A 17,818-nucleotide genomic window follows, 5' to 3' on the forward strand; every position below is an offset into this window, starting at 1 on the left:
GTTTGAAACAAAATTTTACAAAGATAGACTTTGAGCAGATACCAAGAGAGCAGAATCACGCCGCAGATGCCATGGCTACAATTGCTTCACTGATCGATCTACCTCCAAACGAGACCCACTATGAGTTCTTGGTGGATAACCTTTTGGTCCCTTCATATGAGATCATGCCTACTGAGATGATATGCGTTGTCGGTCCCGAATCCCAGTTATATGGTTCCATTTTCACATACCTACGTGACAATACTTTACCTCATGATCTATCAAATAACCAACGTCGCACTTTCATTCGCCAATCCTCTCGATATGTCATTTTAGCTGATATCCTATACCGACGAGGTCTAGATGGCACTCTTCTTAGATGTTTAGAAAGCGACGAAGCTCAGATTGCGTTACGGGAAGTGCATGAAGGGATATGTGGTCCACATGCTAGTGGTCCTACCTTGGCCAAGAAGCTCATCAGGACTGGATATTACTGGCCCAATATGGAGAAAGACTCATATCAGTTTGTCAAGAAATGTAAGCAATGTCAAATTCATGGAGATCTCATATATGCGCCAGCACAAGAACTTCAACCGCTTGCGTCTCCTTGGCCCTTTTGTCAATGGGGACTCGATCTCATAGGCAAGATTCACCCTCCTTCTTCCAATGGTCATAAATTCATTATCACTGCCACAGAGTATTTTACAAAATGGATTGAAGCCGTGCCTCTCACACAAGTTACTGGAAAACAGATTGCTACATTCATCCTCAACTATATCATTTGCCGATACGGTATTCCTGTTTCCATTATCACTGATAACGGGCGTCCCTTCAAAAATCAGGATGTTCGCGAACTCTGTGACCGCTTCCATATCTCCCATCGTTTCTCTACACCATATTACCCCCAAGGTAATGGCCAAGCTGAGGCGTCTAATAAAACAATCCTTAAAATCCTAAAGAAGACAGTCGACGATGCTGGTCGTAATTGGCATATTCAACTTAATCCCGCACTTTGGGCCTACCACACAAGTGTCCGTACACCTACAGGAGTACACCCTATTCACTAGTCTATGGTTCTGAAGCCATCTTGCCTATTGAGGTCGAGCTACCCTCTTTACGGGTCTCTTTGCAAAACATCATCAGTGATGAAGACTACAGGGTCTCTCGCTTACAAGAGCTGGAACTATTAGATGAACGAAGACAAATTGCTTATAGTCATCTTAAAGCTTACCAACAACGAATGAGTCGCAGCTACAATCACAAGGTCAAGCCTCGCACATTTGAGGTAGGTGACTTAGTTCTCAGAGAAAATCCTAAAAATCAACAAGACAGAGAGAAGAAGGGCAAGTTCGAACCAAACTGGCTTGGTCCTTACATTATTACAGCAGCATATGGATTTGGTGCATATCAGCTCTCAACTACAGAAGGTGAACCTTTGGAGGATCCTATCAACAACATGCACCTTCGCAGGTTCTACACATAGCTCTTCAGAGTATCCTAATTCAAAAATACAAAAAAAAAAAAGTCAAAAAAAAATTCAAAAATACAAAAAAATTATAAAACAAAAAAATCGTTACTTGGTGAAAACCTAGCAAACAGACGCCTTGTGACACAAAAAACATGGAAAAATCGAAAAAAGTAAAGAGAAATAATTTCGTCCAACGGTGAAAACCACTTCGGTGGCACCCTGGGCAAGTACCATGGTGAAAACTGGGTCACCAGCGCCATGCGTAGAGACATTGCTCCTCCCTCCTTCAGGATTCACTTTCAATCCTTTCACTTTGCACACACTCACAACCTATTCGTTTATAATAAACTTACCCATTCCCATCATGGCTTGTTATTGATCTACCTAAGATTGGTTCGCCATTCATAATAAACCTCCCTTTTCATCCCTTTCCATTCATAATAAATCAGATCCTACCTGTGGCTAAGACAAATCCTACGTCTAGTAATGGGTGTGGAACTGAGAACATCACATGTTTCGAGGAGTACAGTTTCTTCCAGCTTCCTTCAATTTATCTGCGTACAATCCGCAATAAAGCAGCATTTGCATCACAGATCCGCAATAAAGTTTCATCTTCTCTGCAATAAAATATCAGTTTTATGGATTCAGTCAGTTTTAGATGAGACACAGCAGCAACAATGGGCTTCAACAAATCAAATCTTTCAATAGACTCAGACAACATTATGGTTCAGTGCTATCTATCCTTTCTGTGAAAGTAAACATTGTGACCACAATCAAATAAGACTTATACAAGTGACAAGAGATACTAAACTTGAGGACTACAGTGGATGTTGGTGTCGAGTCTTGGTTTTCTTTTGATTTCATCTTTTTTGGTGACATGTCTTTTAGCTTTTCCGGGATGTCTTTGACTAGAGATTCTATCTCCAAGATGTCTTTGACTAGAAAGGCGAGGATGGGGTATCGTCACCTATTTGTATTTGCTGTCTGTGGATTGTCTCTTAGTAATGCTATGACTTGTCCAAGGATATGAGGACACTGTGAGTCTAGTGTGAACTGGGGCATTCCTTGTTTGTGACTGTCTTATATCCATGCAAACAGGTACAATGACTTTCTGGGTCGAACATATGCCTCGATTGTCATAACCTACTTGCCATAATAAAGCTCAATGATGATAATGCACAAGAAGCTCTTTCACTTTCATATCTTCTATCTTTCATCCCCCTTTCTTGATTGACTTCCATCATCCTTCTCGAGTCCGCGTAGCTTGCTATAACATGACTGAGTATAATGACACACCAAAAACATTTGCATTTCATGTAGTTGCACCTGCATTACCACATATAAGCATTTCATACATACATATATATATCACAACTGCATCACATCCTGCACACAACACCTGTTAGCACAATAATCATTTGCATTATCATATTCATCTGCACTTCATACATTCACATTTGCATCATACATAACATTTTAAAACATAAAAGAACAAAAATATTGCATTACATACATATTTGCATCCATAACATAAAACATACATCATAAGAACATCTCATCACATAGGTACACATGCATATAGCTGCCGCAAAGATGCATCATCTCATATAAATATAATCAAAAGTGTCATGATACAATGATGTCAAAAGCATATGGCTACAAAAGCACCCGCAGGTGTCTACAATACAAAAATGGTACAAAACTGATACATAGGGAGCCCTCTAAGGCTATGATGAACTCCCTCCCTCAGAGCCGCCTGGACTCGGTGGAATCTGAGCCCCTGAAGGACCCGCCCCAGGATCATCCCTCCTGTCTCCTCTATCTGGTGGTGGTGGAGGACCCATAACCCCACCACTCGATGTCTGTCTCCTCCGGCTCCCTCCCGTAGCTGTCGCTGTACGCGACGGTCTATGGAAGCTCCTCGCTCGCTGATTTGCTGGCACTGCACCGTAGTAGAGGTCTCTCCAGTAGGCTATCTCCTCTCCTACCCGCAAGACATAAGCGTATCCTACCCCTGTATCCTCAGCTACCTGTCTCCCTGCCCTCAGTGCTGTCTCAGCCTCTGTGTAGCGCTGGATAGCCTGATCCTGCTCTCGCTCAGTATCCTTAAGCCTTGTCTTGAGCCGATCCCTCTCCCTCTCTAGCTCCTGGATCTCATCTGCCTGGCCCTGGCAGATCTCCCTCAGATCTAGTAGCTCGGCCTCCACCGGGTCATCCCCCTCTGCCTCTGCCTATGGCTCCCCCTGTCCAGGTGCCTGCCCCTGTGCCTGTACCTGTACCTGTACTGGTGCCTGTACTGGTACCTGTCTCTGTCTCTACCCCTGTGCCTGTACCTGTCCAGGACCCTGTGCTGCTGGTACCTGTAGCGGCAATCCACCGCGACCCCTCACCACCCGAGCCTGCCTCTCCTCACCACCCTCCCTCCGAGCTGCCACCCTCCTCTCTCCAACTGCTCCCCTCCTCCTCCGTCGGCCTCGGCCCTCATCACCTCCACCATCATCATCATCTCCCCCACCATCTCCCTCTAGTGCCTCTCCTAGATCTGTCAACCGTGGGAACAGATGCTCTGCCCAATAAGCTGTATACTCGTCATCCATGTCGGCGTCCTCGATCTCTGGCCACATGTCCCAGGGTAGAGGTATCATCTCCACCAGTTGTGTCACTGCCTGATCATACGACAGCAGCGGCCCAAACTGTGCCTGATCTCTAACTGTGCGGGCATACATGCCTGAGCCTCGGGGCATCCTCTGAATCCGGCCAAACTGTCGACCAATCCTGTCTACTAGCTGCCTCTCCAGCACATAGGGCATTCGCCCAATCAAATACCTGCTCCGGAAGGTGTAGGGAAGCTCAACTGCGTCATCCTCCCACTGCTCGCAACCCAGATATGGTCGCCATATGACCTGATCAATGTCATCAATCACCCGCCGCCAATGCTCTAACCTGCCAATCCGTGGCTGCGATGTGATCATATCATATAAATGCACAAAGCTGCGTCCATAACCTCTGCCCCTAAAGTGTATTGGTCGGGTAACCGGCAGATGCTCGTAAGCCCATACCTGCAGCAAGGTAACTCCGCAGCCCAATCCTACTGATCCGTGATACACAAACTGATGAAGCTCATAATATAGGTGGGCCAACACACATGGTCCCCAAGCATATCTGGTATGCTGTGTCACCAACGTCTCCAGTGCTCCTCCCCAGCCCACAGCCAAACCTCGTGTCGCCCTGTCCGGACACAGGAAACCACTGATAGCTCCTCCGATCACTACCGACAATGCTAACCCGGTGGCTGTCATGGTGTCCCATGCCACGTGTCCTGCCCTCATCTCCAGTCCAGGGTCCTGGAATACTCGTCTCAGGGCCTCTCTGTCGCCATCTCGATCGTATGGGATCAGCTCCCCATCGATCGGTATCTGCATAATCCTGTACACATCGTCCAGGGTGACTGTCATCTCACCCATCGACAGATGAAACGTGCACGTCTCAGAGTGCCATCTCTCAGCTAATGCAGTCAGCAGTCCCATGTTCGCCCGAAACTCAGGCACATACAGCACATGTCTCAAACCCATCTCCTCGATAGCGGCTCTGTCCTCGGCTATCAACTTAGGTTGCAACCTTTGAGCATACGGGAATCTCTCCCGTGACTCTAGCATTGGCAAATACTCCTGCAGTCAAACAACTCAATCATGTCAGTTATAGTGGCATTCACTGTTTATCACAAAATGCTACTCGCTATCTAAATACATAAGGCTATCTACCTTAGTGACACTCACTGTTCATCACAAAGTGTTGCTATTTATCCTAGTGGTACTCCCTGTTCATCACAAAGTACTACGTGTGTGACACTCCTTGTTCATCACAAAGTGTTACTCACATTTGCACTCCCCGTTCATCACAAAGTGCTGCTCATATTTCAGTACTCCCTGTTCATCACAAAGTACTCTATCTTGGTACTCACTGTTCATCACAAAGTGCCTTGATCTATCCTAGTCTTCCTAGAGGACCTGCTTGAGTGTATCCTCTCAGCAACTTATCCAATCGACAGCGTATGTTCATCACAGAACTGCCGATTTGACCTAGAAGATGCAAATTCATACTTTTCAAACGCAAACCCGCTTACATGACACAAACGCGCTCAAAGACTGCACAGACGCGCCTGCCTGACACAGACGCACCTGCCTGACACAGACGTGCCTATGCTCTGCATAGACGCGCCTAGTTGACATAGACGTGCCTTCTTGGCACAAACGTGCCTGAACAGCACAGACGCGGCCGCAATTGACGTAGACGCAGGTCCAGACATAGACGCGCCTGGCACAAACACAGACGCGCCTAGCGAACACAGACGCGCTTGGCACCAACGCAGACGCGCCTAAATGTTTTTAACACTTTTTGGACCCTAGTCTAAGCGCATTTATTACCCTATTCGACATGCATTAATGACAAAATTAAATGCGTCAAAGTACGAGGAGGTTTGGTGGTACTTACCGGCTCTCCTGCCTCTGCTGGTCTCTGGAATCGGCGAACGCAGTCGAATTTGTGAGTGAAAGCCATCGCTGCTGACTACTCCTGCTCTATTTTTGCTCTGCAATATGCTCTTGTGGATGTGTAGATGACAATGAGGATGTATTTTTCCCCCGTAGTCTATCTTATAGCCTACCCTAGCCCTCACATTCATTTCCCGAGTCAGTCTTCGTTATCCTGTGACTTTGTCACTTTATCCGGTCAATCCATTCTAGCCTTTCTTTCTTATCGAGAGATTGTCTGCGATCTTTTCAGACATTTTCATCCAATCTCTCGAGGGGGCATATCATTCCCATTCTGGGGCAACTCTGTATCAGTTCATCTTATCTTCTTTGAAACAACGCGACAAGCCGCATTGTCTCAAAGAGGGGCAAAATGTAGACACCTAAAATTGTCCAGTCTAATTAAATAAATATTTTATTTATTTAATTATCTAAGCCTAATTCTTCTATTAATTAAATAAATCTTTATTTATTTAATTAATTCATTTATCCTCTTCTAGCCTTATTTCTCGTTTAAATAAATACATTTATTTATTTAAATTATCCTTTTCCTAAATTAAATAAATATCTTATTTATTTAATTGATCCCACTTCTTCTATTAATTAAATAAATCTTTATTTATTTATTTAATTCATTAGCCTTTTCTACCTATGACACATGTCATTCATCTCTTAATTCATACACTACCTACCCCTTTCATTATTTTATTATTTCTTTTACCTACCCTCTAATCATAGCCGACCTCCTTTTACACCTCTCAATCTTATCCCTCCATTTCTTATTGTGTCTTCTATATAAGGAGATGCTTCCTTCATTATCAAACCCTAATGAGCTAACTACTTGATCAATTGACTACACTACGATCCTACTTGCAACCACATTCCGTTCTTTGTTGAGCTCTTGTGCATGTAAAATCTGAGAGCAAATATATCAAGCAAGATCAATGGAGATAGGAAGAATGGAGATCAAAACCCTATTGGACATGTGATGGTATAATCTTTGTGATTTCATGTGATTTGCATTGTCTTAGGTAATCTTCATATGTTATGGTGGATCTTTGTTGATTGTTAGGCTAGGGTTTGGTGGTTGAATTCATTTAGCCTTTCAATATTGTTATTATTGTTATCCATTTTCACCATATACAGTTCCTACTATCATTCGAGAGCTAATGGAGCAAGTGAAGCCTTAAACAATATAATTGGGAAGGCATTAACAAAAATGTGTACTAGTAACAAAACCAATTTGGATGTGAAAGTGTTTGTAGTACTTTGGGCATATTGCACTTCATACAAAAGGATAAGTTCACTCCATTTCAGTTAAAGTATGCCATTGATATCAACATCCCTATGAACGTCATAATTCCCAATATTTATATTGCACTCACTTTGTTTTTGGAAGAGGATCAAGATTTGACACAACAAATAGTAGATTTGGATAAAATGGATGAATTAAGATAGATTACAATGTATAATCACTAGCTTGAGTAATAGAGATAAAAATTGTTGTATGAGAGAAACAATATTGTTATATGATAACAAGTTCAAGAAACAAGGGAAGTTGAAAGTTTGCTAGTTAGGGGTATGTTACATCATGATATTAATGAGTCTCTAGAGAGTGGTAAATTTGGGACAACTGAATGGAAATTTGGTAGTAGTGCACATTAATGACACACACCCCAAGAACTATCACTTGCCAACGATGTAGAAGAAAACACAACAACATTAAATCTTTGTATATTATGTACTATAGTTAGGAAACCAAAAAAATTAAAATTTAAAAAGTAAAATATATTCCTTTAGGAGTTAATAGCAAAGACAATTCACCAACGTGCAAGAACATTAATTACACCACGCGTCCACCCGCCTACTTAACACCTCATACCAAACTCATTCAATCATTTTTTTCAAATGTTGTTTGCATTTTGAGTTGTTTCATTGAGCCCAAAACCATTGCAACCATCCGCACTCTACACATTTCTATGCCCCAACACTGTGGCCACTCCCACAGTTGTTAACATTTTTTACAAGCACCAACCTAAATACCATAAGTATCCTTACAAAGTCCTAGCCACTGACAAAGAGGGAACATTCTCTCACAAACCCCACAATGTTGTTTACCTAGATGATGTCCACAAGTATATCCATGAAAAAATAGCAGAGACTAATCACACCCAATTTAAAGAACTCTTGTAGAAGCTCTTGAAGGATGATGAAAGTAGGTACAAGGATGAATACCAAGAAAATAGTCAAAAGAATCTCAATGTGTGGAAGGACTATCCCAATTCTTATAATGAGCGTGAATGGGTGAAAATTGCACTAAGTAGAGTACATGATGTGTTTATAATTTATAAATGCCTTTTTTATTTTATTTAAAATAATTTATTAAAAAATTTAATTAGTTTTTATTTATATTTAAATAATTAACTTTAAGAGTTCTTTTATTTTTAAAAGTACATACATACTCAACATTATATTGTCCTAAAAATATTTAGTAAATTTTCATACAAATATAAGATAAATCAAAGAAAATATAGAGTAGAAAGAGCACCCGTCCACACAATATCAATTATATTTTAAAAAATAATTTATGAATTATATACATAATGAATGTTTCTTTACTTGGATTCAAACTGTCCTCCCAATAACTACAACAAATTAATAGTTATATGAGGATTGATGGTTTTCATTTTTTCCCAATACATCCCGCCTTCTTTCAATGTCTCTCTCAATTCATCTGTTCCCGAGCCCTCAAACCTGAAATCCTTGAGTCTTTTCAGCCGCTCCAATCCCTCTCCCGCTTTATTCAACTTCTTATCGGAGTATAGCTCCATGTTCTCTAGGTACGCCATAGCTCCATCCTCTATTTCCGGAAACTCCTCCAATTCAGAGAAATCATATATCCAAAGGAAGCGGAGGCGTGGAAACCCTCCCGACTTTCCAAATGCCTTTGGCAATTCTCTGCAGCTCTTGTTCTTGTGTAACTGCAAAGTTACTAGATTGGGCATTGCTTGTAATTCCGGGTAATTACTGCAATAGCAATTCCATAACCAGAGGTACCTGAGATTTGTCAAACAACATATCCAACTTGGCACTGCAAAATCTCTCATTAGCCGTTCCAGATCTCTCATTGCACTCATTCTCTCCGGAAACTGCGGAAGATCCGATTCTGATTCGCCCTGCATTCCATCGATTTCATTTCTGATTTCCAGCCTGCGCATGTTGAGCAAGGGTGTAAGGATCCCTTCTTCCATCCTCTTCAACTGCGATTCATCCTCAACACGAAACGCTATTTCCTCAATCCCCCTCATCTTCCCAACATCCTCCAACCTTAACACACCATCCTCTTCCATGGACAGGGACAAGCAGTACGTTCGGAGTGTTCGCAAAGACTCCAGCTTTGATATTCCCATCGGCATTCGCTCAAACGGGCCTTCCAAATGCTGAAGAAACCAGCTCACTTATCCATTTGGGTGCTTCAGAAGAAGAGACATTGAGATAAGAGAGACTCTTAAGACGTCTCACACAGTCTGGTACCTTCTCAATCTCTGTCTGTTTTAGATGCAAGACTTTGAGTAGTTTCATCTCTCCAACACAATCAGGCAGTGTGGAGATATTTGTGAAGCTCAAATCGAGAACCCGCAAAACCCTCATACCGCCAAAAAGCATTGCCGGAATATTTCTTCCAATTTCTGCATTGTGGGACAGCGACAGTGTGCGGTCAAGTGTGGGAGAAACAGGACGCCTCTGTGAGATGGCATGCTCATCAATAACTTTCTTCGCCAAAAATAGGTGACACCAGCGACCACCCCCTGTATTCACACAAGGCAATTTGGAGAAGGCATCCTCAAGACCGAATGCACATTTATTTTCTCTGGATATGAGTATGGCCAAGTCAAGCAATAAATCATGAATTTTACACCATTTTCTTACCAATTCATCTTCCCATACTTCAATCAGACAGAGATTGGCAAGCTGATATAAACAATCCCACGGATTCTCTCCTGCCGGAATGAATCCCTCTGCCATCCATATATATGTGAGATACTCACACTCTATTTTCTCATCCTCGGGGAAGAAGGAAAGATAAGCAAAACAAGCCTTCAGATGTGCAGGTAGGGAGTCATAACTCAATTTGAGAATATCCATGACAGGATTGCTAGGATCGCTTACTTTTTTCAGCTTACTCAACTTGGATTGCCACTCTCCTGGGACTGTAGTGTTGGCCAAAGATGCTGCTATGGTCTTGATGGCAAGTGGCAGATTTGCACATTCCTTCACAATGTTAAGAGCTACCTCCTTCAGGGGCTCTGGTGCTTTATTTTCTTCAGACTCAGGAAATGCATAAACACAAAACAACTTCCAGCTCTCTTCATCTCTCAAACTCTCCATCTCATAAATCTTAGCATTAAGATTTGCAGAAACCTCTCTGCTTCTTGTGCTAACCAAAACTTTGCATTGATTATCAGCTCCAGTTGGGATACCAAGTTTAGCTATCAAGTCACCTTCTCTAGTAACCCTCCAGACATCATCTAAAACAATAAGACACCTCTTCCCAAGGATAAAGTTATGAATCGACTGTGCTGCTACCTCTTCACTTACTCCACTCTCCTTGATTTCCCTACTTAAATCTCTACTCAATTGGAAGGCTAAATCATTCAACAATTTGGAAAAAGAATAGAACTGAGAAACTGAGAGCCATGCAGATTTCTCATACCTTCCCTTTTGGGCGTCGTAGACATGCTGAAGAAGATAGGTCTTGCCCAGCCCCCCCATTCCAACCACTGCGATAACTGGAAATTGGGGGTTTTCTAGCAAATTCACCGTGCTTTCAATCTTGGGTTGTATCGCCACCGGCTTGGAATCGCTGGCAGGAAATCCAGTCTTGTATACTTTCGTCTCTGGGATGATTCTGCTGCTTATGCGAGACAGCAGAGTATGAGCTATATTCAGCTGGTTTCCATCTTCTATAACGGAGCTCATCCGGGCTTTGGCCTTTCGAATTCTTCTGCCCATTTGATGGTGAAGAATTAATTGATTATAACTGGAAGTGCAAAGCTGAGTATTAGAGGCATACATAAAATCCACAGCACATATTTGAAGTAGGTCCTCTGCCTCCCACGCAATGTCACGAACACTGTGAAGCCATTCTTTCACAAAATCCTTTTGCCTACTGCTCTTCTCATCAGCTTCATCTAGAAAGTAATTTATTTGCCTTATTATGTTCTTCAACCGTTCAAAGTCTTCCGAGAAGTTCCACACTATGCTCACCTCATTAGCTACTTGTTGAATGGCCATCTCGCAAACTTTTCCAACAACAGCCTCTGCAAGTATAGACGCCATCTAAACTCAGAACAAATAGAGTAGCTGAACTCAATTCAACTTCGAAAGGTTGGGTGCAGAGGGTGAGTAATACTGGTTACAGATATATAACATCAGCTTCCTCTTCTTTACTTGCAAATCAAGAAAATAATAAAATAATAAGCATCTTGTGAACCACTTTGAAAAGCAAGATAATAGAGAATAATATGTCGGCCACTTGGTAAAGCAAAGATATAAAGAGAATACCCACTACCGAAGAGAATAATATGTCGGCCACTTGGGAAAGCAAAGATATAAAGAGAATACCCACTACCGAAGAGAATAATATGTCGGCCACTTGGTAAAGCAAAAGATACAAAGAGAATACCCACTACCAAAGTTTCTTCGTGTTATTCCTTTGAATTTGAGCTTACCCAATTTCTGCATTATCACGTTTCATTTTGTTATATTCTGGTTTGCTAACACATTGTACCAAAGGTCTGTTTTGGAGCCAAAATAGCTTTGACCCAAATGTCTATGAGGTCATTAAGATGTACCTTTTGCATAGTGTATTTTATAAATCTATATTATGAGATATATGAAAGTTATTTTCAAATTTTTATATATTTTTTTGGCTATTATTTTGGCTTTTTCTAGTCTGTTATTCTATGTAATTTGAAGTAAGAATGATAATTTGATGGGAGAAAGTCTAAGCAAAATAGACTTTAGCGAGAAAATTAAAAAGGATGAGCAACATCAACATTTGAATTTATTGAGTTTGGGTTGAATTATATATTTTATCGAAGATATAAGATTTCTATATTCACTTTAATTTCTTTTAAATAAAAATTAGATATCATATTGTATTGAAGAGATAAGTCATTTTTCATGAATTGACATTTGGATATATTTATATTTAAATAACTTTATTTAATATTGAAAACTATAAATGAGTAAATTTTGATATCAAGAATTTTATTTTATAATTAAATTTACTTTCAGTTTATCTAAAGATTTTTAAGGATGGTGTTTGTCAAGACAAAAAGTATTTATTTATATCATTTTATGCAGATATTCTAAGTATTAGTCATAACACTTGATTTTGATTAATTTGACTTAATCTTATTTTCTTGATAACCATGAAAAATTAAACTTAATTGCTATTGAGACATTTCATAACTCCAAAATTTTGATTTCTTAAATTCTTAGATTGAATGTGAAGGGATAGAAATGACTCAAATCAATTATGCACTATGGATTTGACTATCATCTTCAAAATTCAAACATCTCTCTAGGCTCCCTATATGTTGAATCTTATACCAAACCATTCAAATTGTGTGCCTAGATCATACATAAAATGATATCACACCGAAGTTATGGTGAATCATCTAGTACTCATCATTTAGTCACTCTCCAAAGCATTCATCACTTAGAATCACCAACTACTAGCATTATGTCTCTTAAAATCACTCTTGCCCCTATCATAATATCACACTTGCATTATCATATTCTTATGATGTTGTCTCTTTGCCATCAAGATCCAAACATGAGTTTCAACACTAAGTCATTACATTACCTTTTTACATTTTGTTCAAGTACCAAATTTCAAGTTACCCCTTATCACAACTTTATGTGCACCTATTATATGTGTTACCATTTTTATAAAGAATATTTCATCATTACTCATTTTTAAGAAATTCAATTTTTAAAATCATATGCTTAATGTAGAAATCTATGCTTGGAATGAACTTCATAATAAATAAAACATAAAACTATCAAAAACTCCTTTCCTAATCCTCCCTAAACACATGAACCACTCTTCCAAATCTTGCAGAGTTGGGCATTGCAGGTTTAATTTGGTATGATTTATCCTTTCATTGTTTTCCTTACATAAATTGCATCTCCGTGATCCCTAGATACCTAGTTTGTAGAGCCTATCATGTGTCAAAATTTTCTTCTAAATCACCATCCACACAAACACCCTTGCCTTTGGTAGGCATTGCTTACCCCATGATAGTTTTATTGGCCAATTTTGCCAGGCAATAACTCCCTCTTTTGCCTTGTATCCAATCTTGACCTTGTATTCCCCAGTAGCCAAGCAACACCACCACACAATATCCATCTCATTGGAAGGGGCGAAGGTATGGTGGTTCAGAATCTCCTTGAAAGCCACTTTTTGTTCTATGGGCACATTCAAGTTATCAAAGGAGCGCCATTTCTTCCACCTTACAAAGCCATTTTCGTTGATCTTCTCCCCATAATTTCTGACTTTCTCTCTCCATGCCTAAGTTGTAATCCTTCTAACGATGTCCAGGTTTGGGTTGTCTTTAAACGGCTCAAGGCCTTCCCAAGAGTCGGCCCAAAAAGAAGCCTTGCTATCATCTCTGATTTCCCACATGACATGCTTTGTGATTATTCCAAAATGTAATTCCAAATCACTGACCCACTTGGTGGGTTCCTGGTGGTGGGTATTCAGGTGGGCACATCCGAATCAAGATATTTTCAAGGTAGAATTTGCACCCATTTCTATTCCCCTTTGGTGTATAGGCTCCAAACAAGTTTGAAACCCATAGCAAGATTCATGATGCTCAACTACCTAATGCCAGTGCCGAAATAATGTTCTCTATATTAATGAAATTAGAGAAAACTTACTTAAAAAAAAAAATACAAAACTTGATATTTCAAGTTTATGGTGAAATTTCTACATAAATTAATTAATAAATAGAAAAGATTCTTAAATCATAAAATAATACATAGTCGAAAACTAGACATCATAATCTGTAATAGGTTTTAATTTCATTAAAAGATTCTAAAAAAAAGTTGGTAAAGTCATTTTTTCTCTTGCTATTAACATGACCGTGTACTTAATGAGGCTAAGTGTTGAGTTACCATGTCAATTATGAACCTAAAACCAAACAAAAACATGGTTTTTGAGCTTAATTTTTTTTGGAATGAGTACCAACTCTAAAACAAGAACTTGTTCTCATTTTAAATTTGAAAAATGACACTTCCCAACAATGTGGACCCAACTTCTTGCATTTACCCATCCAAATGATGAAAAATTAATTAAGGTTAACAATATACAAAACATAAGAACACCGTTAGTTCCACTCAACCTCATGTGCATGTTTGCAAGTGAGGTTATAAGCGCCTCATAGGAGTCTATGCCCGAGTATACTACAACCTATATATAATGTATAGTACTGTTACCTTGTCATTCGTCCCTCATAACAAGAGTGAGTCGCCTTGCAAAAATTTTAGTTGAGTCCTTTTCTCCCTCTTTTTCTGAAATCTTGTTAAAAATTCATTGGTTCAATCCCTAATCCGCTAGTAAATCATTTCTGAATCCTTAGCATTAAGTTTCAATGGTCTGTTGAACATCATGAACCCATCGAACCATCTTGAAAAGAGTTCATAGTGTTCATTTAGGTACCACGGGTTCTAAGTTGTGTCTAAGACATTTTCAGACTAACATTCATATCAAGTGTTTTGCAGAAGCTCTATTTCATGGTCACAGATGATGTTTCATATACTCTTCTCTAGACTGTGAACCGTTTGAACCTAGTTCAAACAGTTCAGTGATGTTCAAAAGGTTTGATGAAATTCAAAGGTTCAATGCGCAACCAAAATGGAAAGGCAAAGCAATCAGTGGACAAATTTGGTCAACCAACAAAAGTTTGGAAGAGGAATATTGATTCACCATTTACTCAGGCAGCAATTGATTATTTTTCCTAGAGGATTGTGAAAGAGTTAGCATGAAGAATGTTTATAATTTTCAATGCAGCCTGTAAATACAAATTTTCTGAAATAGCAAAATCAGTCTCTGTGCAGGGCGTACATCTCTCACTTCAATCATTGGATCATGCTGGATTTCGGATATGTTTTATGAAACCTATTTTTATAAGTTCTCACCAAAGGAATTGTGAAAATTCAATCTGGTCTGCAAGATAGACTTAACAAAATACAAGTCTAGAACAAAGAACATTTTCTGATTTTTGTGATAGAAAAACCGTCATGTCTCGGGGGGTATATCTTTTCGTTCCACCATTGGATTTTTCCCTTGTTTGGATATGTTGTGCACAAGAAAGTTGCGCACGGTTCCACCAGAGATATTAACCGAATTACGTCTCCTTCAAAAGATATGGTTGATTGAGTGTGAGTCTGTCCAAGGTGACCAACAACAACCGAGTTTCTTGTCTTCAAATATTAACAAGGCACGACTTATATTTGCAATGATGGAGCCCATAATTAATTCATAAAACTTATATATTTTAAGTTATAATGTTTTCAGATTAAACTATTATGATAAAGATTACATTTAAGCCAAGAAAGTGTTTAAATAATACATATCGAATATGAAAGAGATGAAAGAATGAAGACAGTTATTATATCCAGCTGTCAGCATATGATATGCCAGGATTTAGTTTTTGGAACCGAAAGTGTCTCACCGAGAGAAAAAGAAAAGATAAATATGCAAAAGAAAGGGTAAAAGAGGGTTCTTCTTCCATCAGTCTGTGTGCTACAGGAAAGGGGGATAATTTCTGTTTTCTGAATTGTAACAGGGCAAAGGAAGAGAGTATTAATATTTTTAGACATTATTTTGGGGGTACAGGGGTAATATGGACTTTGATCTGTTTATTTTGTGTTGAAATAAAAGGAGGGAATATATGTAAAGCTTTGAATTTAAGATATTTTTCCTTCTAATTGAGCCAATCTTTGTGTTGTTTCAGTCCTCTTTTTATACAATCTTGTGCAATCTGTTTGTGTAAATGGTGATGATGAAAGCTTTGAATTTCATTTGTGCACCTACCTGAAAAATTATATTTAAAATCTTCCCTTTGTTATCTTTTAGTTAGAAGATCGAATAGATGGCCTTTGCATTGTCTGTTTAATCTTTTCTTTTAGTTTTAAATCTAAAAATTTGCGTTCACACCATGGTGATGGGTGGATGTTAAAGTGCCTTTGTGTCTTTTGGTGAAAGACATAACTCATATTTAATTCCTTGCAAATCAAACGAAGGGAGTTGTACCTTCTCATCAAAATTCAGAGAGCACTTGCAAATCTCCATTGCAAGTGACTCAACTGTTAGTTTCAGTTTGTTTTCCAACTTTTGGGCATCTAGGAGTCATTTGTGAAGGTATTTCAAGAGGACAAATCTATTCACCAATAGATTTTTGGCAACTCTGTTGGGGATTAGAAATCAAATATTAGTGCATTTTGTTTCCTCAGATTTTAGATTTATCTTTGTGCAGGAGATTGGTGACTGTGTATATAAACATCATGCTCAAGACAAGAGCAATGAGGAAATGGAAAAGACCAGATCCTTCGATCTTGGAAATTATTGCAGTAGATGATAAAATATTGCATGACTTCTTGGAGCAGTACAAAGAAAGTATTTCTCGTGCTGTTAGAAATAATATAAGTGTGGAAGATGATCATCCATCCACTCTTCTATGGAGAAGCCTTTGCATCAGATTTCACAAATTGAAAGAATTGAAAGAAAAGACAAGAGTTTTGCAAGTTTATGCAAAGAAAATATTGCAGCTGAAAGAAGAATTAAAATTTGATGATGATGAGGCTCCAGTCATCTCAGTTTCATCTCACTCCTACAATTACCTTGTCTTGAATGAGCAGGAAGTTTAACAAGAAACAGTTCAGTCTCATGCAAGTCAGACAATGGTAAGTGAGAATAATCAAGACAACATTGGAGAACCTGCGAGCTTGAATGAAAAAGGTTTTTTGAGGTCTTTCTCTTACTCGGAAATAGAAACTTTTAGTTTTGATAGTATGGAAAGTTATCTTGTTCCAAAAAGTATAAAGGATGAACATTTTCGGATTTACATGCAACCAGAGTATGAAGCTTTCAATCTTATACATGAAGTTGATGAAAATGATTCTTTATGTTTAAAAGTTTGTGATGAGTCCTTCGTAGAATCATTTCATTTTGATAGTAAAGCAATATTATGTCTTCCTAATGAAGATTGTGTTCACAATAAGGTGGAATCATGTCTTGATAAAGATGTTTCCCATTCTGAAAATCTGAATGAAAAAGAAAATTCAGAAGTGAAGCAAAATAATGGTCAAACTAATGAAGAGTTGCAGTCCCAAGAACTGTTGACCGGTTTGGATAGTACTTCTTTTTGTGAAGAAGAGATCATAGAGCAGTTCTTGTCATCCATTGAAGAAGGGGACTTCAAGGAGAAGGATTCAGGTATTAATTTATTTCATGCATTAAGTTTGGATAGGGAATTTGCAGATTTAATCTCAGTAAAAGATGTTGAAGTTGTTTCAGCTAAGTTGGACCCCATGCATTATGAAGTGTCTCTCGATTCTGAGATTAGTTCAAATGCTAAAAATTATTTTAAGAATGATGGTCTTAATAGTGGTGATTGTGAGAATGATGCATCCTTTTCCCTACGAATTTCTGAGCATTACCTTTTTCAGCCATAAATAGAACATTATTTGAGAAGTACTGTGCAGATGTTTCCAGAAAATTCAGAAGTTCACAATGAAACATGGCTTTTTGGGCATGAATGTGTGTTCA

At 39.1% G+C, this 17,818-nt stretch overlaps 1 protein-coding gene across 1 annotated transcript; it reads right to left on the reverse strand.

The window, feature by feature from the left end:
• Positions 1–9,396: 9,396 nt before the first annotated feature.
• LOC131037565 (putative disease resistance protein RGA3) lies at positions 9,397–11,316 on the reverse strand. Its single transcript, XM_057969762.2, has one exon. It carries the CDS (start codon positions 11,314–11,316, stop codon positions 9,397–9,399), a length of 1,920 nt encoding a protein of 639 aa, XP_057825745.2.
• Between the last annotated feature and the right edge of the window lie 6,502 nt (positions 11,317–17,818).

Source organism: Cryptomeria japonica, chromosome 6 (assembly GCF_030272615.1).
Source record: "Cryptomeria japonica chromosome 6, Sugi_1.0, whole genome shotgun sequence".
NCBI lineage: Eukaryota > Viridiplantae > Streptophyta > Pinopsida > Cupressales > Cupressaceae > Cryptomeria > Cryptomeria japonica.

What these genes read in the sequence shown, in the direction of transcription:
- LOC131037565 (XM_057969762.2), bottom strand. Translation starts at nt 11,316, where the DNA reads ATGGCGTCTATACTTGCAGAGGCTGTTGTTGGAAAAGTTTGCGAGATG.